At 39.3% G+C, this 25,891-nt stretch overlaps 1 protein-coding gene across 5 annotated transcripts in view; it reads left to right on the top strand.

Annotated features, from left to right (window-relative positions):
• LOC101447217 (zinc finger protein 596-like) overlaps positions 1-25,891 on the top strand; it is a 56,116-nt gene that overhangs the window by 11,983 nt on the left and 18,242 nt on the right. For 2 of the 5 annotated variants that reach the window (XM_023588291.3, XM_071215063.1), the window contains exons 2-6: positions 18,502-18,583; positions 20,122-20,248; positions 21,152-21,247; positions 21,761-21,852; positions 22,301-25,737. In XM_023588291.3, coding sequence (XP_023444059.1) covers positions 18,572-18,583; positions 20,122-20,248; positions 21,152-21,247; positions 21,761-21,852; positions 22,301-23,158 — 1,185 coding nt within the window. In that variant the 5' untranslated portion in view covers positions 18,502-18,571 and the 3' untranslated portion in view covers positions 23,159-25,737. Of the gene's footprint in view, positions 1-18,501; positions 18,584-20,121; positions 20,249-21,151; positions 21,248-21,760; positions 21,853-22,300; positions 25,738-25,891 lie in introns of those variants that run through there. The other 3 variants (XM_071215064.1, XM_071215065.1, XR_009185739.2) reach the window with 2 other exon arrangements.

The raw sequence follows: 25,891 nt of genomic DNA, 5'->3' as shown, positions 1-25,891 counted from the left end.
AATTATAGTGGGGGATTTTAATACACCACTATCAATTCTGGACAGAACATCTCAAAAGAGAATCACTAAAGAAACAAAACATTTGAACAGTATATTAGAAGAGCTGGATCTAATAGACATATATAGATCATTACACCCAAACAGCAGGATATACATTTTTCTCAAACGCACATGGAACATTCTCCAAGATTGACCATATGCTAGGCCACAAAGAAAGGCTTAATGAATTCAGAAAGATCGAAATCATACAAAACAATATCTCTGACCACAGTGGAGTCAAGCTGGAAATTTGCAAGGGACAGAGACCCAGACTTCACACGACAATTTGGAAATTAAACAGCACACTCTTAGAAAAACAGTGGGTCAAAGAGGAAATCTCAAAAGAAATCAATGACTACCTTGAAACAAATGATAATGATAACACAACATACCAAAATTTATGGGATGCAGCAAAAGCGGTACTGAGAGGGAAATTTATAGCCATAAATTCATATATCAAAAAAGAAGAAAGAGCAGAAATTGAAGAATTAACTGCACATTTGAAGGAATTAGAAAAACAACAACAAAGTAACCCAACAGGAAGAAGAAGGAAGGAAATAACAAAGATAAGAGCAGAACTAAATGAAATAGAAAATAAGAAAGCACTTGAAAAAATAAACAAGACCAAGAGATGGTTTTTTGAGAAGATCAACAAAATTGACAAACCTTTAGTGAGACTAACAAAGAAAAAAAGAGAAAAGATGCAAATACACAAAATAAGAAATGAGAAAGGTGAAATCACCACTGACCCCACAGAAATAAAGACTATCATAAGAGGATACTTTGAAAAACTATATTCCAACAAAAATGACAATTTAGAGGAAATGGACAAATTCCTAGAAATACATAAGCAGCACATACTGACGAAAGAAGAAATTGATGATCTTAACAAACCAATCACAAGCAAAGAGATAGAATCAGTCATTAAAAATCTCCCAACTAAGAAGAGCCCAGGGCCAGACGGCTTCACAGGTGAATTCTACAAAACATTCCGGAAAGAACTAACACCAATCCTGTTGAAACTATTCCAAAAAATCGAAACAGAAGGAACACTGCCTAATTCCTTCTATGATGCCAACATTACCCTAGTACCAAAGCCAAACAAAGACACCACAAGAAAGGAAAATTACAGACCAATTTCTCTAATGAACCTAGACGCAAAAATACTTAACAAAATACTTGCTAATCGTATTCAACAACACATTAAACGAATTATACACCATGACCAAGTGGGATTTATTCCAGGTATGCAAGGATGGTTCAACATAAGAAAATCAATCAATGTAATGCACCATATAAACAGATTGAGAGAAAAAAACCACATGATTATATCTATAGATGCAGAAAAGGCATTTGACAAAATACAGCACCCCTTCCTGATAAAAACACTCCAAAAGATCGGAATACAAGGAAACTTTTTGAACATGATAAAGAGTATATATGAAAAACCTAAAGCCAACATTGTTTACAATGGCGAAATCCTGAAATCCTTCCCTCTAAAATCAGGAACAAGACAAGGATGCCCATTGTCTCCGCTCCTATTTAACATTGTCTTGGAAGTACTGGCTCGAGCACTGAGACAAGAACCAGATATAAAAGGCATTCAAATTGGAAGGGAAGAAGTCAAAATTTCATTATTTGCAGATGACATGATCCTATATATAGAAAACCCTGAGAGATCTACAACAAAGCTCCTAGAACTCATAAATGAGTTTAGCAAAGTCGCAGGTTATAAGATCAATGCGCAAAAATCAGTAGCATTTCTATACACCAATAATGAGCAAGATCAGGAGGAAATCAAGAAACAAATACCATTCACAATAGTAAATTAAAAAATCAAACACTTAGGAATAAATTTAACTAAAGAGGTAAAAAACTTATACATCGAGAACTATACAAGATTGTTCAAGGAAATCAAAGAAGACCTAAATAAATGGAAGAATATTCCCTGTTCATGGATAGGAAGACTGAATATTATTAAGATGTCTATCCTACCAAAACTGATCTACACATTCAATGCAATCCCAATAAAAATCAACACAGCCTTCTTTAAGGAACTAGAAAAACTAACTATGAAATTTATTTGGAATAAAAAGAGGCCCCGAATAGCCAAAGACATATTGAAAAAGAAAAACGAAATAGGAGGAATCACACTTCCTGACTTCAAAACATACTACAAAGCTACAGTAGTGAAAACAGCATGGTACTGGCATAAGGAGAGACACACAGACCAATGGAATCGAATTGAAAGTTCAGATATAGAACCTCATGTATATAGCCATATAATAGTCGATAAAGCCACCAAACCCTCTCAACTGGGAGAGAATGGCCTATTCAACAAATGGTGCCTGGAGAACTGGATAGCTATATGTAGAAGAATGAAAGAGGATTACCATCTCACACCTTATACAAAGATCAACTCAAGATGGATCAAAGACCTAAATATAAGAGCCAAGACCATAAAGACCTTAGAAAGCAGTGTAGGGAAACATCTACAGGACCTTGTAATAGGAAATGGCTTCATGAATATCACACCAAAAGCACGAGCAGCAAAAGAACAAATAGATAAATGGGACTACCTCAAAATTAAAGCCTTCTGCACCTCAAAGGAGTTTGTCAAGAAAGTAAAAAGGGAACCCACACAATGGGAGAAAATATTTGGCAACCATATATCTGATAAGAGACTTATAACTTGCATATATAAAGAACTCATATATCTCGAAAACAAAAAGATAAACAACCCATTTAAAAAATGGGAAAAAGATTTAAACAGACACTTCTCCAAAGAAGAAATACAAATGGCTAAAAAGCACATGAAAAAATGCTCAAAATCCCTAGCTATCAGGGAAATGCAAATCAAAACTACAATGAGATACCATCTTACTCCCATAAGATTGGCAGCCATGAAAAAAACAGTAGAATACAAATGCTGGAGAGGATGTGAAGAAAGGGGAACACTCATCCATTGCTGGTGGGAATGCAGAAGGATCCAACCATTCTGGAGGACAGTTTGGTAGTTTCTCAAAAATTATCCATAGATTTGCCATATGACCCAGCAATACCACTGCTGGGTATATACCCATCAGATCTGAAAACAAGGACACAAACCGATATATGTACACCAATGTTCATAGCAGCATTGTTCACCATCGCCAAAAGTTGGAATCAATCCAAAAGTCCATCAACAGATGAGTGGATCAATAAAATGTGGTATATACACACAATGGAATACTACTCAGCTGTAAGAACCAATACACTACAATCGCACATGATAACATGGATGAACCTTGAGAATCTTATGTTGAGTGAAGCAACCTAGGCATTGAAGGACAAATACTATATGACCTCAATGATATGAAATAAGTTAACTTCCTCAGAGAGCTAGAGTCTGGAAAAGTGGCTTACTGGAAATCGGGGGGTGGAGGAAGGATGTGAGTTAATGTCTGTAGGGGTGGAATCTGTGATGAGCTGGGGGTAAGTATGAGCACAAAGAAGGGACAAAATGGGGGCAAGGGGTTACCTTCGGGTGGGGTTTTCTGGGTTTGAGGGGGGCTGGGGATGGGAAGAGGGGTAATATGGTCCAAGAAATAGGTGGGAGGGAGGGGCAACATACAAACATGGGAGAGTGCCAGAAGTTCATTGAGAACTAAATGTTGAGTAAAACGTATCAAAGTATAAGTAGGAGGGTTTCCTGGTTAGGACGCTCAGGGGGTATGGTCTGATGCGGGAGGACTCCGGAGGGAATAGCTGAAGGCTTATTTTGCTAAGGTGGGTTCTACCATTGGGTGGGGTGGACCCATATCCTGGGGAAGACTAATGCCGTCGAATAGAGAGAACTGTATCTCTCGTGAGAAAGGACGGCTCCCAGGGCATTAGATTGGCAGGCGTTGTGGGCCCTAAGGGGAGGGGAAAATGGACGTGCAATGGATGGAACAAAGGTAAATAAGGGGGCAAAAGAGGAGTTATGTGAGAGTACACGAGGATGAATATAAAACAGCTAATATTACACCAAAAACATATAGGGGACGACAGACTAATAATGAAAACCATAAGACAAAACATAGGATAACTAAAAAATTTAGAAAACTGTACAACCTAAAGTATGGACCACATAGTAAGCACAAATGTTACTTTGTTTGAAAACTATAGTTTCGGAATCTGTACATCAGTTTCAGGAAATATGATATGAATAAGTTAAAAGATTATTGCTGTGGAAGGGAAAAGGTTTTATGGTGGATCTGGGGAAATACTGTATATTGTATATATGAATTTTGGTGATCTAAGACTCTTCTGAAGCTGACATTATGTTGGGATTCACTTTACGGGAAGTTTTGGATCACAGAGTGGTTCAACAATGGCAGCGGAGGAATACTGATATGGGATGTTATTGACAGGATATATATGGTTGACAGGGAGTTATACAGGGCATATGCCCAGGGTATATGGTAATGTCTATATATACTCATAGTGGAAACAATTAAAAACAACAGCTGGGGGGGTACTGGGCTCCTGGCCGGGGGGTCACTGTCGTGGGCCCTGGGAGAGCAGCGGCAATCCTCCAGGTGCAGTGGCAAGAACCAGGAAGGAAGGAGGGCCCAACAGTGGGCTCTTGATACTAATGGCTACACTTTTGAGCCTATGCACCTGCAATAAGAACAAGGCCTAGAGTAGCATTGTGCCTGGGGGTTTCCTCCTGACAGCCGTCATGTTACTCAAATGTGGCCACTCTCACAGCCAAACTCAGCGTGTAGATGTGATGCATTCCCCCCAGCGTGGGACACGACACCCGGGGATGAGCCTCCCTGGCACCGAGGGATCACTACCACATACCAGCTGAAGAAGCAACTAGAAAATGACCTTGAATTAAAGATTCAATGCAGAACAGCAGAATATACCTATCTACATATAATAACATGACTTCGGGAAGCGGTTTGACCTAATGTAAGGGGGAAATGGAAAGGAGAAATGAGATTATAAGGCTGTGAGTCTCTAAAAAAGAGTCTGGAGGTTGTCAGAAGGAATACCCCTATGTACAACTGAACAGAGTCTAAGAGACAGATAAGGTAGATACAACCCCAGGTATTGGTTCTTTTGAGGGATAAAGAGACCCACGGGTTCTATGGTCATGGCAGAAGGGGTTCACTGCCATGACAGATGGCCCTTCTTTGGAGCTGGTGTTTCTGCGTGATGGAAATGGACTCAGAGGGGATCTCTTTTCACAAGACTTGCATGCTACTTTATTGGAATTGTAGTTGGTGCTGGGTTTAAGATATATGTAGGGGATTTGAATCTCTGGACTGATAATATGACACCCAGGCCCAGAGCCTTAACAGACTTCAGCTCCTACACTTTGACTTATTGGACTTACTCCACTCAGCTAACATGGAGTTGAAGAAGGTCAACCACCACAACATGGAGCCTAGAGTGTCTACAACTAGAAGCTGGAAGAGTGCATCCAGTACCCATGTGGAATCTAAGCCCTCACTTGACATAGATGTGCAATGGACACAACCAATCCAATGTCCACAGAGAAAATGTGGAATGGGTGTGGGAACGGTAGCCATGGGGGCTGCTGGGTGTGGGGAACGGGAGGAAGAGATGAGATGTGGAGGCGTTTTCGGGACGTGGAGTTGTCCTGGATAGTGCTTCACGGACAATTACGGGACACTGTAGATCCCCCCAGGGCCCACTGGATGGAACGTGAGAGAGTCTGGGCTATGATGTGGACCATTGACTATGGGGTGCAGTGATGCTCAGAGATGAACTTACCAGGTGCAATGGATGTATCACGATGATGGGAGAGAGTGTTGCTGTGGGGGGAGTGGGGGGTGGGGGCGGTGGGTTTGAATGGGACCTCATATATTTTTTTTAATGTAATTAAAAAATAATAATAATAATAAATATTAAAAAACAAAACAAAACAAAGTAATTAAAAACAAAAAATAATACATTTTACAAGTGTAAATGAGTTGACCTAGGAAAATGCTTCCATTTAATGTAAGTAATAAAATCTAATGAATACAAGGCCCACAATAAATCAACTATATCTATATTGCATAGAGGATGAGCAAAAATATATCATGCAAATACAAACAAAAATAGTGGACACTACACTGATCTCAAGCTTAGTCAATTCAAACTAAAAATTAGTTAATTATATATGGAGAGTGATTTTACATATAATGCAAATAAAAACATTTTTATAAACATTTATATGTAAAATTGTCATTAACATATGCACGTCAATCACTGAAGAATATAACAAAACTGAATTTTAGCCTAAGTTATTGTCATATTGGATGTAGTCCATGACAAAAAAAGTAGGTGGACATTTATCAAATACAGAGTGTTTGGATACCATAATCAAGGCAATTGAATTGTGTTTGTGTGTATATAAACCAAGAGTTGGTTACAGATACATATGTTATTTTGATAAAATTTTGAATCCTAAAATTAAAGTACTATAATTTTAAATGCCTATAAAACATCACAAACAGAGCAAAACGACCTAAGATGTAGTCTTTGACTCAGATTTAATTGATTTGGAAACTTATTACTTAAAATGAAAAAACAATATCAATCTCATGAAAACCAGGTGAGAAACAAACAAAAAATGAAAAAAGTGTGCAATGTCCTGCCATGCAAAAAAAAAAAAAAAAAAGAAATCTGAGCTACTCACACTGTGTCATGGAAAAAGAAACACACTTTACCTCTGACCTTGCAAACTATAGCTCTTCAAAAAGTTGTATCAGTTTTCACTTCCATTATCAATATATTAGAGAACCTGTGTCTTGCACCTTTTGTTTCCAGCTATCACTATTGCTGTGACACTTTCCTTGATTTCTTTTTTTTTTCTTTTTTTTATTTTATTTTATTGACTTTGTAATAATATTACATTAAAAATATATATATATGAGGTCCCATTGAACCCTACCACCCCCACCCCACCTCTCCCCCCCCCAGCAACACTCCCTCCCATCATCATGACACAGCCATTGCATTTGGCAAGTACATCTCTGGGCACCCCCGCACCCCATGGTCATCGGCTCACACCATGGCCCACACTCTCCCCCATTCCATCCAGTGGGCCCTGTGAGGATTTACAATGTCCGGTGATTGCCCCTGAAGCACCATCCAGGGCAGCTCCATGTCCCAAAACGCCTCCACCTCTCATCTCTTCCTGCCTTTCCCCATACCCATCAGCCATCATGTCCACTTTTCTCAATCCAATGCCACCTTTTCTATGTGGACATTGGATTGGTTGTGTCCATTGCACCTCTGTCAAGAGGAGGCTCAGATTCCACCTGGATGCTGGATGCAATCCTCCCACTTTCAGTTGTAATCACTCTAGGCTCCATGGTGTGGTGGTTGTCCTTCTTCAACTCCATCTTAGCTGAGTGTGGTGAGCCCAATAAGTCAGATTGTAGGTGCTGGAGTCTGTTGAGGCTCAGGACCTGGCTATCACATTGTCAGTCCAGAGATTCAAATCCCCTAAATATATCTTAAACCCTGACACTAACTGCACTTCCAGCACATTAGCATGAAAGTCTTATGAAGAGAGATCCCATCTGAGTCCAGATTCGTCACACATAAACACCAGTTCCAAAGAGGGGCCATCTGACCTGGTTTTCCTTGATTTCTTACTCTTTTCTGTATACATTTGACTGTAACTTAACTTTTATGTATTGCATTCTAACAGTTTGTGATGGCGAACTATTTTAGATTTTTAAAAAGATACTTCGATTACAAATTTTTACATAAAAATATAGGGAATTCCTATATGCCCTGCTCCCTCCACCTCCCACATTTTCCCACTTAGCAACATCCTTCATTAGTGTGGTACATTCATTACAATTGATGAAAACATTTTGGAGTATTGCCACTAAGCGTGGATTATAGTTTACATTGTAGCTGTGATGGTTAGGTTAATGTTTCAACTTAGCCAGGTAATTGTATCCAGTTATTTTGTCAAGCAAGCACTGGGCTAACTGTAATACAAGGGCATTTATGGACTTTAGTTCCATTGACTTTACTGCAGTGGTAAGTCATAGATAGCTGATTACAATTACATCAGGGGATGGCCGTCAGCAATGAGTGATGCTTTATCCAATCAGTTGAATGCCTTAAAAGGGGAAGTGATTCCGGCATTGACTGAGAATTTACCAGCTGGTCTTTGGATGGGCAATGTCTCCCAGAACTCGTCAAGAACATTCACTGGATTTTCATCAGAGCCCTGGTTGCAGCCTGTCTGCAGAACCTGGACTTGTGCATCCCCATGGTCACATGAGAGACTTTTATAAAATCACATACCAGTAACAGATATCTCTTGTTGATTCTGTTTCCCTAGAGAACCCTGACTAGTACAGTAGCTTACACTCTCTCCTGCACAATTTTGTAGGTTATGGCAAGATATGTAATGGCCTATATCTGTTATTGTAATGTCATTCAGGACAATTCCCAAGTCATGAAAATGCCCCCATATTTCACCTGTTTTTTTCCCCTCTCCCTGCCCTCAGAACCTCCAGTGGCCACTGCTTCCACATCAATGATATAATTTCTTCCATGGCTAGAATCACAATAAGTCTATAGTAGAATACCAGTAAGCCTGCTTTAGTCCATAGTTCATTCCCCAATCCTGAGGATTCTTGAATGGTGATGCCCACTCTACCTCTAATTGAGAGGAAGCTTCAATCCTATGGGACAGATGGAGGGCCTCTCTTGCTTGCAGTTGTAGACTCTCTGTTCTTTGAGATGGTCATTGTCCCATCATCTCCTAGTTATTTGTCCTGGGTGAGTCCAATGAGCTAGAGAGTAGGTGTTGCAACTCTTGAAATTCAGGGCCCAGCCCATCCTGTGTTAAAGCGAGCATGCCTGGCTTAGATTTATCTTGACTGTCACCTGGGTTAATTAAAGTGTGTCTTTTGGATTATAGGTTGATGAAGTTATCAGCTGCATATAAAGAGGGTTCACCATGAAAATGGTACTTTTTTGAGAGAAGGTCTGAACTCCAGAAGGTGGTGAAAGCATCCTCCTTAAGACTTTGATTCCTTGCAATTTCAGTCTCTTTGGTTTCTGGTGAATAAGGAAGAGAATTTTAACCAGGCAGAAGAGTCCTCATTTAATTTGTAAATGAGTTTTTTTTTTTTTTATTTTAAACCAGAAGGTATTGTTTAATCTTACTGCAGGCAGTTGGGCCCAGGCCATCTGAGGTCAGGTTAAATGATTGGAAATACAGTTTCTCTGGATTTGTAACTCTTTAGTAATTTTCAAAGGGAAACTTACCTAATATAACCAGGGAATAATTTTGTGCAATTAGACCATTGGGAGAGACAGATGAATGAACAAATGAAGAAATGTATAATGCAAAATTGTATGAGTGACCTGAAAGAATTGTAGAGTTGTAATACAGTTTACAGGAATAGGAAGATTATCTTGGACTGGGGTTAAGTGATTGGATCTTTGAGAAAATGACAAAAGAGACACTTAAGAAACATGAGTATGCTGTGGGAAACTGAGGAGATTGTGGGGGAAATGAAGGATGATTATAGTGGTGAGTGCTAAAATATTAGGTGTCTTAAAAGCTTGACCCAGTGGTTAGTGTATCCGTCTACCACATGGGAGGTTCGCCGTTCAAACCCAGGGTCTCCTTGACCCGTGTGGAGCTGGCCCATGTGCAGTGCTGACGCGCGCAAGGAGTGCCCTGCCATGCAGGGGTGTCCCCCGCGTAGGGGAGTCCCACACGCAAGGTGTGTGCCCCGTAAGGAGAGCCGCCCAGCGCAAAAGAAAGTGCAGCCTGCCCAGGAATGGTGCCGCACACACAGAGAGATCCACAACAAAAACAAGATGCACAACAGGATGACGCAACAAAAAGGAAACACAGATTCCTGTGCCACTGACAACAGCAGAAGCGGACAAAGAAGAACACACAGCAAATAGACACAGAGAACAGACAACTGGGGTGGGGGGGGTGGGGAGAAGGAGAGAGAAATAAATAAAATTTAAAAATCTTTAAAAAAAAAAAAGCATTATGTGCTTCTGAGTGTTAGATGTCTGAGTGAGACAATTGGGATGCAGAGACCAGTGACTGCAGGCAAGGATTTACTGAGAAAATCCAACAGGAACGGGACTGAAGATAGAAACTTCAGCCTGCCCCTGGCAGAGACAGTCATGAATTTATACAGTACATCTATAGGCGGGAACATGCTTAGTGGGAGTGGGTTGGGGCTTGGGTAAGACCTGAGGGCCTATAGGGATGGCTATGGGGTGGTGGTCTAGGAGCAGTGAATTCTAGGGGTGCCAGAGGGGTTGGTGGGGCTATGTGGTTTCTTTATCAATTCTTGTGAGGAAATGTACTGGATCTGGACAGATAGGCTCAGGATGGGGGGCTGTTCTATGTCACAGGATGTGACTCCTTCTGAGGAAATGGCTGGCGGCACTTCCACAATGGGGCAGGTTAATAATAAACTTGCAACTTCTGCAGGGATGGGGCCTAGTCCTGTCATTCCTGGGTTTTGATTATAATAATAAAAAATAAAGTAGGTTTAAGAGTGGACAGTCAGGCTTACACGTGAAGGGTGGAGGAAAGGGTGTTGACTCATTCTGGCTGCTTCCTCCTGTCGGGGGGAGAAGGGGGTTTCCTTCTGCAGCTCACCTGGTGGGGTTTTGCATTTTGAGGTGGTTATTGACTGTTGTTCTCCTAACGGGAAGGTCCTATTTACATATTCTTGGGTGGTTGTTTGAACAACTAGGTGGATGAATCTGGTGAGGAGCTGTAGGAGACAAGGGACACACATGAGAAGGAGAAAAATAATTATTAGTGGGGTTATTAGGGGTATTGCTTTTAAAGGTGAAGAAAAATAGGAGAGGAAAGAGGACAGCCAGGATTGGCTTCCGTAATTTTCTTCTCTTGCTCTCTGAATAATTTCAATGTTTTCCTTTAGGACTTTTAGGTTTTCTTTTACTTGTCCAGTCTTATTTATGTGGAAGCAGCAGGTTTCATTAATAATAATGTATGTGCCTCCAGCTACAGCAATAAGAAGGTCAAGGGCTCTTCTATTTTGAATGACCACTGAGACTAGGCTATTGATTTCCATTTCTTGATTATTGATAAAAACTGTCCTTTATTGGGAGATACCCAATAACCTTTTTCTCCAAGGAAATTGAGTAAGGTAATATTACCAAGGAATAGAAATGGATAAGGAGAGACAGCAGAGTTGAAGATGACTCATATACTGGCAGAGTACTGGAGGGGAGGTTTAGAGTAGAGAGGTCTTGATGTAGTGCTTCCCCAAATGAATGTGGACTATCTCTTTAGCCATGAGAAACAACAGTCCAAGTTAGTTGTGTAGGGTTTAGGGGGTCCTCTGGGCCTGTCCATGTAAAAGCAAAGATGTTTTGAGAGTCTTCCTTTAGGGAGATTGTGAAAAAGGCATCTTTGAGGTCTATTACTATGTAATGTGTGGGTTGGGGAGGGCTATGTGATAAAAGACTACAGGGTTGGGGACTAAGGGGACTATAGGCTGGGTTGTCTGGCTGATAGCTCTTAGATCTTGTATTAGATGCCATTAGGTTTCTTAACAGCTAGGATAGGTGCATTGAATGGAGAGTTGGTGGGGCATAACGGCGCTGCAGCACAAACTTCAGTAGTGATGGGTTTAAGTCTCCTCTTGGCACTGAAGGAGAGAGGTTATTGGGGAATGTTGATGATAGAAGAGCTGTCTTTTAGGGTGATTCTCACAGAGGGGAGGTGTGAGGCTATTGAGAGTCAGTGTTCCAACTTGGGGGTTTACTTCCTGTTGTAAGATAGGAGGGATGTTGGTAGGAAGGGAAGTAGAAGCCAAGCCCCGGGCTTGGAACAAAAGGAGAAGGAAGCTAGCTTGAGGGGAGGGTAGTGAAAAGTAGGTAGAGAACTACAGTTTGGATGGAATGTTTAGTCCTAAGCATGGGGAGCAGCGTGATGGTATAGCTAGGCATTGGTGTGAGAATGTGTGATTTTCTATAGTGCAAGGAAGGGGGTATGTAATCAAGGAAGAGGAAGGAATACTGTCAACCCCTACAACAGAGATTGAGAAAGATGTTAAAGGTCCTGAATGTTCTGAAAGGACTGAATATGTGGCCCCTGTGTCAAGGCTTACCTCCAACCTTGATGATAACCTTTGGTTCCAACTTACTGATGGAGATTCAGGGTTTCTCTGAACCCAGGACCTGTCAGTCTTCTGCTGTTATTCTGAGTAGGTCAGAAAGGGAAGATGATGTAGATTCTAGGTCAGCAAGGCATGTTGGAGGGATTTTCCCGGAAACCGGGTTTTGGGACAATCCGACTTCCAATGGCCTCTGTGTTAGCACACTGGACAAAACCCGGCGGGGGTCTTGGACTAGGCATGTGAGTGCCCAGTGTCCTTCCTTCCCACATTTAAAGCAGGGTCCTGGTGGCGATCACAGGGAAGAAGAGGGATGGGGTTTTCAAGAATTGACTCTGAGGGCAGCAGCAAAGAGAGAGGCTTTAGCTTGATCTCATTTGTGTTTTTCTAATTTGACTTCCTCCTCTCTATTGTTAAAGACCTTGAAGGCTGCTTTAATTAGGCTTTTCTGAGGGGTTTGAGGACTCTCCTCTAATTTCTGCAGTTTTTTTCTGGTATCTGGGTATGCCTGAGTGATAAAGTGGGTATGTAAGTATTGTCCGGATTCAGAATCCAGGTCTAAATTATATTCAAGGAGTGATTCTGTTAATCTGTTCATAAAGGCAGCAGGGTTTCATCTGGTTTTTGGGAAATTTCTTTGATCTTTTCATAATTTACTGCTTTGAGGGCTACCTTTTTCATGTCTTCTGTTATGCAGGTTAGAAAGTTTGCTGTGCCATCTAAATCTCCAGAGCCTGCGTGATATTCCCGTGGAGGGGAGGCTGCAGGAACTGGGTCAGTGCCAGGGGCGTGATGGTGAGGGTCCTGTGTGTGTAGGGAAACTCCAAAGGCAGTGGCTGCAGCCCACATGTGGCTTTTTCCTCGGGGTGGTAAAAGAAGTTATTATGACATAGATATCCTGATATGTGAGATCACAGGAGCAAGTGAGGTGTTGGAATTCTTTGATGTATGTAGCAGTGTTTTCTGAGAAGAAGCCTAATCGCTCTTCTATCTGACTAAGATCTGAGAATGAGAAAGGAACCTGTACAGGGATGATTCCTCAGCTCCTGCCGCTTCCCTAAGGCGATGTAAGGGGACGGAGGGGGCCCGAGGTTGGTTCAGCTTGTGGGGTGGAGGGAGGCATTCCGCGGGAAGAGTATGAGGGGGAGAAAAGGAGGTAGGAGCCGAGGTAGGGGATGGAGGCGGAGAGTCTGAGTCGGGTGAAGTCAGAGACTTGGAAGGGGATGCTAAGGGATGATACCAAGGAGGGAGCGTGTGTTCAGATGGATCATAATTTTTTCATAATTGAGAGGAATAAATGGTGTGCACATTGATTATGATGAGAGAGAGGTTTCTGGTAAAGATTTCAATTTTAATCAATAATATGGTATAACAGTTACTATTTATGAATTGTAAAAAAGATATTTGATTATGTTTGTAAACTGGTCTGTTCCTCTGGACACGATACCCTTTATATTAAATTCAGAGATTTCACTTTTACTTGATTAAATTATGATTAGGGTTTTTGATTCAGCCACATCAGTAGGGCATTGAGTCCCTGCTCCTTTGGTGGGCAATCACTCACACAGAAAACGACAGGGCAGAGGAGAAAGCTTAGTTTTGATGCTGGAGCCCTGGGGAGAGAGCCCTGCCATTTGCCTGATATTTTACAGCTGGCCTTGTGGAGAGCAGAGCAGCTGAGCCCAGAAAGAGATGAGCTCTGGAAAGTGAGACGAGCCTTATGCCAGCCTTCAGCTGAGATCAGAAGCTGTGCCCATCGTGCCTTAAGAGGGAGAAGGAAGGCTGAACCCTTGCAAACATTACCCACCATCTTATGTCAACATGTTGCAACAGACATTTTTGAGAATGTACCTTTTATGGTACCTTGAGATGGACTCTTCAAGGCCTTGTGAGTGTAAGCCTTTACCCCAAATAAATATCTTTTATAAAAGCCAACAGGGTTTTGGTACTTTGCATCAGCACCCCTGTGGCTGACTAATACAGAATTTGGTACTGAGGAGTGGGGAAATGATTTTGCAATTACCAAAATGCTGGAATGATTTTATAAATGGGTAGGGATATTTTTCATAGGAATTGTGAGATGCTTGATGGGAAAGGCCTGGATTTCTTTAAAGAGACTGTTGATAGGAATGTGGAGGCTAAAGAGACTTTTTATGAGGCCTTAGAAGGAAATGATGAAACTATTACTGGAAACTGGAGGAAAGGTAAACCGTGTTTTAAAGTTGCAGAGAACTTAGGAAGATTAACTCATGATGTTTTATGGAAGGCAGAATTTGAGAATAGTGAGTTTGGGCATTTAGCTGAAGAACTTTCCAAAGTAAACTCAGAGAATGTGACTTGGATACTCCTTGCAGCTTATACTAAAATGCTGGACAAGAGTTATAAACTGAAAACTAAATTGTTTGGCAAAATGAAACCAGAAAATTATTCTGAAAATTCCAAGCCTCAGAAAGTCAAGTCCCCAGATGATAGTGTACCATTTGATGAATTAAGTAAACATGGGACTTGTAAGTCAGGATTGAAAGTGCAGTTATCTAGGAAGGACTTGTGGAAAGTCTTACTGTCTGAATGTTTAGACCCTTGCTTCCTGCATGTTAACCCAACAAGGTTTTTGCGAGAGCTGTATCAACAAAACCACTGTCAGGCTGGTCTAAATGGGACTTGGAGAAGGAGATATGGAAGGGAAAACAGCTTAAAGAGGAAAACCATGAAACTGAGATCTGGAATTAAGACATCTCCTTGGGCAAAGAAAGGAACTCTACCATGTGTAGAGAGAGGGTGAGTTTGCCCAGGTAGATGAAGAGAGTGGATGTTCCAGCCTCATGTTCAGGTAGAGTTTTGCTGCCCCGAGCTACATAGAGGGTGGAGCGGATCCCACAAGGGTTGGGGAGAGTAAGGTCAACACCCCATAGGTCTGAGAGGGGTGGGCTTGTTTCCCATAGACGAGGGAAGGCCACATCACTAAGTCATTGCTCTGAGACAGTTGGGCCTGTATGCCAGAGACTCCGGAAAATGTTGACTGTCCCCTTACTGTACTAAGGGGGCTGAGGCCTGTACCCCAGAAATTGGGGAAGGAGTGGCCATCACCCCAGTGTTCTTGGAGGGTAAGGTCTGGAGCTGGGTCATTTCTTATGGTACCATGAGTTGGACTCTTTAGGGCTTTGATGCAAAGGGCTGCCGATGCAAAGTACCAGAACTCTGTTGGCTTTTATGAAGGGCACTTGTTTGAGGTTAAAGCTTACAGTCCCAAAGCCATGGAAAGTCTAACTCAAGATACCGTAATTGATACTTTCTTACCAAAGTTAGCTGCCTTGTGTTGAAGCAGAATAGCAGGCAATCTCTGTGAGGTTTCAGCCTTTCCCTCTGGGCTTCCTTTCTCAGGCTCAACTCCTTCACTTCTCCCTGATTTCAGCTGCAGGCTGGCATAGGGCCTGACTCTCAAGACTTCCTGTATCAGTTCAGCTCTATTCCCCAAATCAGCTGTACGCTATCATCTTTTCCTGGGGCTTCAGCTGTTTGAGCCTTGTCCTTTCTGTCACATGTCAGAAACAAATATGACAGAGCTCTTTCTTTGCTGTGTGTCCCTGTGGGTGTCCATTTGTATCAGACCCTTGAAGGAGGCAGGGGCTCAGTCTTATCAAAGACCTCTCAACTGAATTTAACACAATCAAAGGGTATCACACCCAGAGGAATATAATAGAATAGTCTACAAAGATAATATTTCATTTTTGGGGATTTATAAATAATCGCAAACTGCCGCAAATGGTTTCTGAAGAAACAGGAGAGGTGAGACTTCAGTTGGAGACCTTCAACCTAATCCTGGTACCATGACCCTTCAATGAGAGAGAAGGAATAGCTAATGGGTGTGAATGTAGAAATATTGTTGCAATTATGGTGCTAAACTCAGGTGATTTGTCAAATTACATCATTCCTCTGATTATTATGAAGTAATCCTCTCTGCTGAAAGTAAGATGAAATAGGAGAATATGTGAGATTCAAAATTATGGGACTTGAAGTGTTCATGGAATGTAGAAGAATGATCCAGTTTCAAGACGTAGTAGGTTTACTGGATATTTTGGATGCACTAGGAGTCATGACTCTGCATTTAGACCTTTAGCAATGGCTTAGTGATGTGCTGTGTCAGATTCAGTAATGAACAAGACAGGTAATTAGAGTCACCTCCTATGGGAGAGATGTGGTAAATACTCAAGATGTTTATGACAGATTTGGTAAATACAGGGACAGCAGAAATGTATCCCTTAAGGTAAAGGTGTGGCATGTAACCCTTAAGAATTTGAGATTGTGATGCAGGAAGAAATATGCAAACTCATCTGTGCATTTTCCTAGCCCTGTAATTTTCTCATATTACTAAAGCCTTCTAACCTCTATTGATTTCATTTGTTAAATGAGAAAATTAACCTTTATTAGCAGAGTTAGCGTGAGGATGAAATTTAAAAAATATGTACTATTCCGAGCACATTTAATAAAAACTACTTTCTCCAGTTCAGATTCAAGTGGGTAAGTTAATCCTACCTATTTGTTGACACATTATCATTATTTTTCCTTGAATTTCATGTAATTATTAATGATGTTTTAAATGAGAATTTACGGTATTCAACTCCTTCCACATATATAAATAATGCAATGGAGGGATATTGCAGGTTATGATGATTAATATAAGACAAGGTTTCAGCTATAACTTCACTAAAATATCATACTTGCCAAATAGATTTTCTCCCAGATCCCTTCACTCTGTATCCTTTAAGCCTCCTAATCATGTGAGGATTGTGGTACATGACAATGAAGTTGTGACTCATATACGGTTCTTTTTTCTTTTTCTTTTCCTTCTTTATTTTTTTTTTAATGTTACATTAAAAAATATGAGGTCCCCATATACCCCCCACCCCCCTCATTCCACTCCTCCCACATCAACAACCTCTTTCATCTTTGTGTCACAGTCATTGTATTTGGTGAATACATTTTGGAGCACTGCTTCACCACATGGATAGTGGTTTACATTGTAGTTTACACTCTCCCCCAGTCCACCCAGTGGGCCATGGCAGGACATATAATGTCCAACATCTGTCCCTGCAGTACCACCCAGGACAACTCCAAGTCCTGATAATACCCCACATCACATCTCTTCTTCCCACTCCCTACCATCAGCAGCTACCATGGCCATTTTCTCCACATCAATGCTACCGTTTCTTACATTACTAATCATAATAGTTCCATAGTAGAATACCAGTAAGTACACTCTAATCTATCCTGTGGACCCTGGGATGGTTATGTCCACTCCCCCTCTATATCGAGAGAGGACTTAGATTCCACATGGATGATGGATGCAATTCTCCTGCTTGCAGCTGTAGGCACTCTTGGCTCCCCAGTGTGATGGTTGCCCTCCATATACCGTTTTTATGTTTTGTTTTGTTTTGTTTTGTTTTTGAGGTACCTGGGAAAGGAATTGAATCCAGGACCTCATACGTGGAAAGCCAGCACTCAACCACTGAGCCACATCAGCTCCCCTGAGTTGATTTTTTCATGTTTACCTTTTCTTCGTTTTCATTTTTAGGAGGCACCAGGAAATGCATCTGGGCCCTCCTATGTGGGAAATAGTCATTCAACCGCTTGAACCACATCAGTACCCCATATACTTTTGATAGTTAATCATGCAAGGGATTTCAGTGACCAAATTTGCTTGATGGGAATAATTGATTCCTCTCAATTAATCAAGACCTTCATTTGATCAACCCCATTATAAAATATAGTCTTAAGTTTCTTGGTTAAGATCCAGATACCTTGGGGTGTGAGCTAGAATTCACAGTTGAGGCAGTTCTGTCGATAGACATCATATGTGAAAGAATCAAGATGATTTAAGACAAGTGTACCCAGAAATTCAGTTGCAGGGTAGAGCATTGAGTGAGAATACAGAGGATAGGGATGGATATTGGGGAAGTAACGCTAGTGCACAATGAATAAGTATATCCAAGAAATTCCAGACTGCCTTCATGGGTCAGGGATTCCTATGTTGGAATCAGGGAGGGAAAACAGTATGAGCTAATTAATACATACAATTCAATGAATTTCATATTGTTATCCATACAATGGCAGTATTCACATATTTATTAGCCAGAGAAGCCAAGGTTTCCTAACTTTTGACCATGGGAAAAGAGAGTCCTCTCCCTATTTCCGTTGGAGCACACCTCATGTTCTTGTTGATTGTGCTGCTGTAATTCCCAGGTGTGTGATTTGGGATGCATGACATTGTGGTGAGAAATTATAGCTAAGATTTGAACGTGAAGGTTTCTTTCTCCATTCTCAGCTTTGTTCATCTACTGCTTTTCTGGTTTTGAGTGAAAATCGGGAGGAAGAGAGTTGTCATCTGACTGAGAATGCAGCCACAGGTGAGTAGGGAATTCTTTAACTGAAATTACACATCTATTGCCTGCAAATAATCAAGTTCCTCCTATTGGCATGGAAATTCTAAGTGCATTCAGGAAATATTCATGGATGTGAGCTTCAGTTAAGTTTATCCAGGTCTCAATAGTTATGGTAAGTTAGCAACTCATCAATAAGTAATCTCTTGCCAAAATCACAACAGTTTGTCCCAGCCTCCATTAAGACTGTATATTCTCTGAAGAGATGAGAGAGGTTTTCTTTATCTTACCCAACCCATGGCCTCATTGAAGAAATTATGCACTCTTGGATTATGTTAGTGCCTGAAATTGTCTTAAGTATGTGGTAAACATAGGTGATAGGTTTGAATAGGAGAGGAGTTTACAGTTAATAGGAAGGCTGAGGTTTTAGTAAGTGCTTACAGTCAATCCAGTGTTACACATCCTGATGTGTAGGAATGTGCATTGTTGAGAATAGAATAAAAGATGGTTAGGCAGTAAAAGAAAATGAGGACTCACTTATTTTCCCCAATTTTAAATTTCTTAAACTTTTAATAGAATATATTCTCTTATTTTGAAAAATTAAAAAAAAAAATTCTCCCTCCATGGGTGTTCCCAATTACCCAGTTTCAATTTTTGTAAATCATATTTATTCAAATTTATAAATGAATATAATGTATAAGATGTACTGTATTGTATAAGATGTAAGATGTGCATTCAGGAGGAGTATAATAGGTAGAATAAAATTTATGATCTTGTGAAAATGTGTGTATAATTAGAGAGACCAGAAGTAATGAAGGGTCTTTTTTTTACTCTTGAATACACGAGTGAGATGAAGATATGAGAAACAATGATAAGTGGTGTCTGTAGGTCTCCCCAAAATTTAAAATGGGATCTCTCCCACTAATGAGTGGTCAAGCTAGGGCCATCTTTCAGTGCAATAGTCTCAGGAATCCTTGGCCTTTGATCCTGAACCATCTCTCCTTATACATTATAACAAACACCTGAGATATGTAGAGGTGAGAGAGAGAGCACTCACTAATCCTGAGTTTTGTAGGAAACTTGTTCAGTTCTGCAGAACTCTGCCATTTTTATGAATAATAGACCTGTAGATTCAATTTGCTTAGAAAGTACTTTACACATTACCTCACTGGATCAGTCAAAATGCTAATGTATAACATGTTGTTTCATGATTTTATAAATGAGAAGAAATGAGGTCATCTATCTAGGGGAATCATCTAACCATAGTCCTTGTTGAAAAATAACTTATGGATTGCTTGCTTTATGATAAGCCTGTAAATTTACTTGAAATTGGTGAAAAAGTGTATTTTAGTTAGGAATGTTTGTGTGCAAGTTTTATAGTAAACATTGTGAAGTAACAATGAAAAGTTTCTTGGGAAATTTCCTGGTATATATCATATTACATGTCATGTAATATTCCTTTACAATGGACTTTTATGTATTCAGAGTTTGTATTTGTGAAGCATCACACTCAGGACATGGGTATGGACAGCCCTGTATGAACCCAAATTTCTGTGATGTTTTAGGAGTTAGTAACTTTCAAGGATGTAGCTGTAGACTTCACCCAGGAGGAGTGGGCCCTGCTAGACACATCCCAGAGACAGTTGTTCAGAGAAGTGTTGCTGGAGAATATCAATAATCTGGTCTCAGTGGGTGAGTCTCTCAATATTAATCTTATCAATAGATATCAATCATCTATCTAATCTGACTACTATCTACCTGTATATCATGTGTCATCTATTTATTCAACTATCTAAATCAGATTCTCCATATTGTTGTATAATCTTTTTATACTTATATTTTTATATTTTAAAACATTTATATTATATGTTATTAATATTTTATAACTTACAACTGCCTAAATGAAATTTTTCTTTTTAAACAAATCAATTTTATTGATACATTTTAGAGCATACAATTCATCCCAAGTGTACAATCGATGGTATTTGTTAGAAGATATTTGCTTCTTTACCTTTTACTTACATCTACATTTTGAACCCAATAGAATGTAATCTTCTTGAGCACAGACTTCAGGTCTTTCTTAAAACTCGTATCTCCAACACTCATAGCAGTTCTGGGAATGCAATAAATAATTTTTGAGTGGACAACTAAGTGACTAAACTTTTTGAAATAATAATTATCCTCTCAGGAGTATGTGGAGGCTTCAGACCACAATAGTAAAAATATCAGATATATCTCTTTCAACATAGAATTGGGTTCTTATGCTAGAGTTTATATTTATTGGATTACTTTTTAGAATAATTATCAACTGTGGGAAGATAGAATTACTCCTTATTTAGAATATGTGTCATTTTCTCTTTGATCTTGAGCATGAGCAGCAATAACCAGACATCCCACTGTATTGGGGCACAAGTTCAATATTCACCCCTTTGCTGGTGAAAGATTGTTAATGTTCTGTGTGTTGAAGGTACTTTTCCTTCACTGACCTTCAATGCTTACCTTTTCTTCTTTGGTAGTCTGCCATGGTATGATGATAGTATATTGTTATTCAATAATTAATTCAAAATCCAGCTATCTTTTTTTTTCTATAAACAGGCTATCAGGTCTGCAAATCAGATGTGCTTTCCCAGTTGGCACAAGGAGAGGAATTGTGGAGAGAAGGAATAGAGTTTCTCCAAATCCAGAGTCCAGGTGAGCTCTTGGAACCTGTCCTTCAGTAGAAGAGGGGCATGGTCAGTTAGTAATAAGTCTTTGGAATATGAACTTCTGCTTTCTTTAAGTGAGTTATATTTTCTGAAATGTAGGGAAAATATTGGGAAAGTTTTCTACAAATGTCATTATTCTATTTAATTCTATGTAATTCTCAAGCTTTTTTCAAATATCTTTGATTTTGGGAAAGCAATATTCATTTGCTATTGGACTTAAACTTTCAGAAAATGAACCTTGTCCTGGTCCTATGCTTGGAGAGTTTTCCCTCTACCTCTATGACTTCTCAAATTCTTTTCATATTTCTCATATTTCAATTTCGAAAAACTTTTCTGATTGTAATGTCCTATAATGTTATCTTCTGCTTGGAGTATTCATTGATTTTTATTTCCCAGGTAAGTGTCAATGTGTGAAACATATTAACAAGGCTGTTTAGGACTTTGCAATGTTTTCATTCCCCTAATACTATTTTAACAATTTATTGTGTTTTGTTTTCAGTTTTGACAGGCAGGGAAATTGCCTTTAATAATCAGCTGATGATATTCATACAACCTATCTTCAGGACAGACACATCGTATATCCTGTCATTGGTAAGTCTCATGGGTGTGACCCTAGCCATCCAAATAGATACCTGGGTATGGAAAAAATTAGGAATTCATACAGTCATCTAACTCTAATGTTGGGATTAAATACTAATCCAGCAAAAATCTTTAATAGTTTGAATGTAGGCAAAAATTAACCTGAACACAAAACTCTAAACTGTGTTTCAAGAAGAGATAGTTGCATAAACACTCTTCATATACATGACTTTGAAATATCATGAAGTTTAAAATAGATGAGACAGTGCTGCAATTGGGATGCAACAGTAGAGAAAATTTCTGTGCATGAAGAATAGTGTGTATATATATATATAAGTAACCTTAGGTGTTAATTGGAGACTATTATGGAAGGATTAATTTAGAATTCATATGTAGGTAAATGAAGAAATTCATGTATATGAACAAATGTTTTACAGTTTCTCATCTAATTTCCCCACAGCAGGAATCTCACCCTCAAAAGAATTCCTTTAAATGTAATTATTTGCAAGAAGAGTCCACTCAAAGATCCTCAGTGACTGAAGATACATTAACTCACATGACAGAGCAACCATATCTCAACAAACAACTTGCAAATGGCCCCAGTAACCTCTCATCTTTTAATGTACATAAACAAATTCACACTAGAAGTAAACCATATGAATGCCATCAAAGTGCTAAAGCTTTTATTAAAAGTTCTGTCCTTGGACAGTATAATGGAACTCACACTGAAGAGAAACTCTATGGATGCCATCTGTGTGGGAAAGTATTCAATCAATATTGTGATTTTACTCGACATGAGAGAAGTCACACTCGAGAAAGATCCCATCAGTGTCATCTATGTGGGAAAGCCTTCAGTCAATATGCTGATCTTACCAAACATGAGAGAACTCACACTGGAGAAAAGCCCTATGTATGTCAGCAATGTGGAAAAGCCTTCATTCAGTCTTCTAATCTTAGAAAACATGAGAGAATCCACACTGAAGAGAGACCCCATCAATGTCATATATGTGGGAAAGCCTTCAGTGAATATGGTACTCTTAGAAACCATGAAAGAATTCATACTGGAGAGAAACCCTATGAATGTCGTCTATGTGGGAAAGCCTTTAATCGGTGTTCTAATCTTAGACAACATGAGAGAACTCACACTGGAGAGAAACCCCATCTATGTCATCTGTGTGGGAAAGCTTTCAGTCAGTATGCTGATCTTACCAAACATGAGAGAACTCACACTGGAGAAAAGCCCTATGTATGTCAGCAATGTGGAAAAGCCTTCATTCAGTGTTCTAATCTTAGACAACATGAGAGAACTCACATTTAAGAGAAACGTCATCAATTTCACATATCTGGGAAAACCTTCAGTGAATATGGTAGTCTTAGAAACCATGAGAGAATTCACACTGGAGGAAAATCCTATGAATGTCATGTATGTGGAAAAGCCTTCAACTGGTGGTCTAATCTTAGACATCATGAGACAACTCATGCTGAGATAAACCCCATCAGTGTCATCTTTCTGGGAAAACCTTCAGTCAATATTCTGCTCTTAGAAAATGTGAGATCTCCTCCATTGACTAGAAACTCTAGCATATCATCATTGTGGAAAAGCCTCCATTCAGTGTTCTAATCTTAGAAAATATGAGAGAACTCACACTGGAAAGAAACTATAAGAATATCTATACAGGAAAATCCTAATATTTCTAAATATAGACAGTATGAGAGTATTCAAAGTGAAGAGAAACACTGAGTGTCATCTATGTGGGAAAGCCACAGTCAATGTTCTGGCATTTAATGAAATGAGAGAACTCACAATTTAAGTATTTATATGGAAGAGTCTTCAGCCATAGATTTAACCTTTAAGCTCATCTAAGAAGTGATTTACTGTAGAAACACTAGTTTCATAATCAGTGTGCAGCTCCTTTATCACCTATACTGCCTAATTAATCCTAAATTCATTCTGGAGAGAATTTATGTAAAGTTCATCTATGTAGCAAGATAGTACATAGTCTGATGATATACCACAAGAATACTCACAATATAAATGTAATGGAAGTGAAGAATCCTCATTCACCACTCTGATAAGCAAACCAGAGAAATCCCATTTGAGGGAAATTCTGTTTGTATTCAGTGTGGCAGTGCCTTAGTTCATAATTTATCCCTTAAGTAAAATGAGGAAACTACAGGATTGAAATACTAGATCTGTAATCATTGTTCACTATCATTTATCCAAGCACAAGCCTTGGTGTGCAAAACTTTAGGAATAATAATGGAAATATGAAATAAGAGGGGTAAGTCTTTACTAGGAGGATGAAACCCCTTTGGGAAGTTCCAGAAAATTCATGCTGGAAAATGTATTCAATAAAAAATCAAGTGGAATCATTTATTTTGAGACTGGGAAGTTTGTGGGGATCATTGATTGTGACTCTGTAAAGGATAGTGTTTGAAGAGTTAGAGAAAATGATTGTGTATCTGAGCGCTGCATTGTGACGGTTCATGGTATAAATGCTAACGTTTGGGAGAGAATATTTGAAGTCTTTAGGGTAATTAATGATTCTGTAGTTGCTTCAAAGGGTCAACCACAGTCAGTGATGGACTGGGACCAGTTATTAAGTATCTGAAGGGTAAGATTAAATATGTGTGTTTGTTTCTGATCTTAGAGGAAACAATACTTCATCTCAGTGACTAGAATCTTCTTTGTTTTTAAATTTTATTTTATGTTTTTTAAAAATATACTTTTTCTCAAATACTTTTTCCAAAGTATATATACATGTCCTACACTCATCCTTTCTCTATTATTAATGCCTTAGTTTGGAACATTTGTTATATTTGTACAATTTGTTACAATTGGATTGTTACCAGTCCAAGTCTATCATTTACGTTATACTTTAGACTTTTTGCTGTACAGTTCCATAGGTCCTAAAAGATGTATAATGTCATGTGTCTGCCATGTTAGTATCATAAAGAGGAATTTCATAGCCCCAAATATGCCCTGTGATCCATGGATTCATCCCTACCTCTCCCTTCTGGATCCCTGGTAACCACTATCTTTTTATCAGTGTTACACATTTTCCCATTAACACACAATTACTACAATAACAATCTATTTTGGCCCATGGTTACACACACCTGCTTATGTATTTTTTTCATTCCTCAATTTTGAGGGATTTGGGATGATGTCTGTTCTTACTACTTCAGGCTGAGAGGCTAAAGATATAGGGCAGGCTGAGATAATATAGGACAAGTGGAAGGAATTGTTTTGGTTACAGTTGTAGATACTCCTTGTATTTTTGTGACAGTAATGGTTCATTAGTTTTTTTGGTTGTCCAGGGCAAGCTCAAAGAACCAGAGAGTGGGAGTTGGCTGCTACTCTGCTGGGATTCAGGGCTCAACTGGATATGAACAATCCAAAGATTTAATTCTCAGATATAGTTAATGGGTATTTTTAGAATTACAAGGTCAAATAAAAGTCATGGAAGAATCATGAAGAGGGAAATTATAAATTGATATAACTATGTTATACTTGGGAGATAGATTATGTATTCTCAAATAGGACCCACTGAAGGGGTGTTGATATCATGAGGTTGTGTGCCTTTCCTCTGGTGTCCAGACATCCTTAGAGCCCTTGGGAGAACTCAGATGAGGCTTTGTTTACTGTGGCAGTTAGTGAAATGTTTGACATCTGCATAAGCATAACCTTGGGAATGACCTCCTGATTCGCTTTGAAATCACTTAGCCATAAAAAAAAAAAAAAAAGATTTTCTTATGTTGAACCATCCTTGCATACCTGAGATAAAACACTTGATATTGGTATAATTCATTTGATTTTCTGTTGTTCAATTCTATTTGCAAGTATTTTGATGAGGGTTTTTGCATCTATATTCATTAAAAGAGTTTGGTCTGTAATTTTCTTCTCGTATCTTTATGTGATTTTGTATTAGGGTAATGTTAGCATCATAGAATGAGTTGGGTAATGTTTCTTCCTCTTCAAATTTTGGAAAAGTTTGAGTAGGATTTGTTTTAGTTCTTTTGAGAATTATTTGTAGAATTCACCTGAAGC

Source organism: Dasypus novemcinctus, chromosome 5 (genome assembly GCF_030445035.2).
Source record: "Dasypus novemcinctus isolate mDasNov1 chromosome 5, mDasNov1.1.hap2, whole genome shotgun sequence".
NCBI classification, from domain to species: domain Eukaryota; kingdom Metazoa; phylum Chordata; class Mammalia; order Cingulata; family Dasypodidae; genus Dasypus; species Dasypus novemcinctus.
Note: the sequence above shows the minus strand (reverse complement) of the source record. Positions and strands in the feature narration are given on the sequence as shown.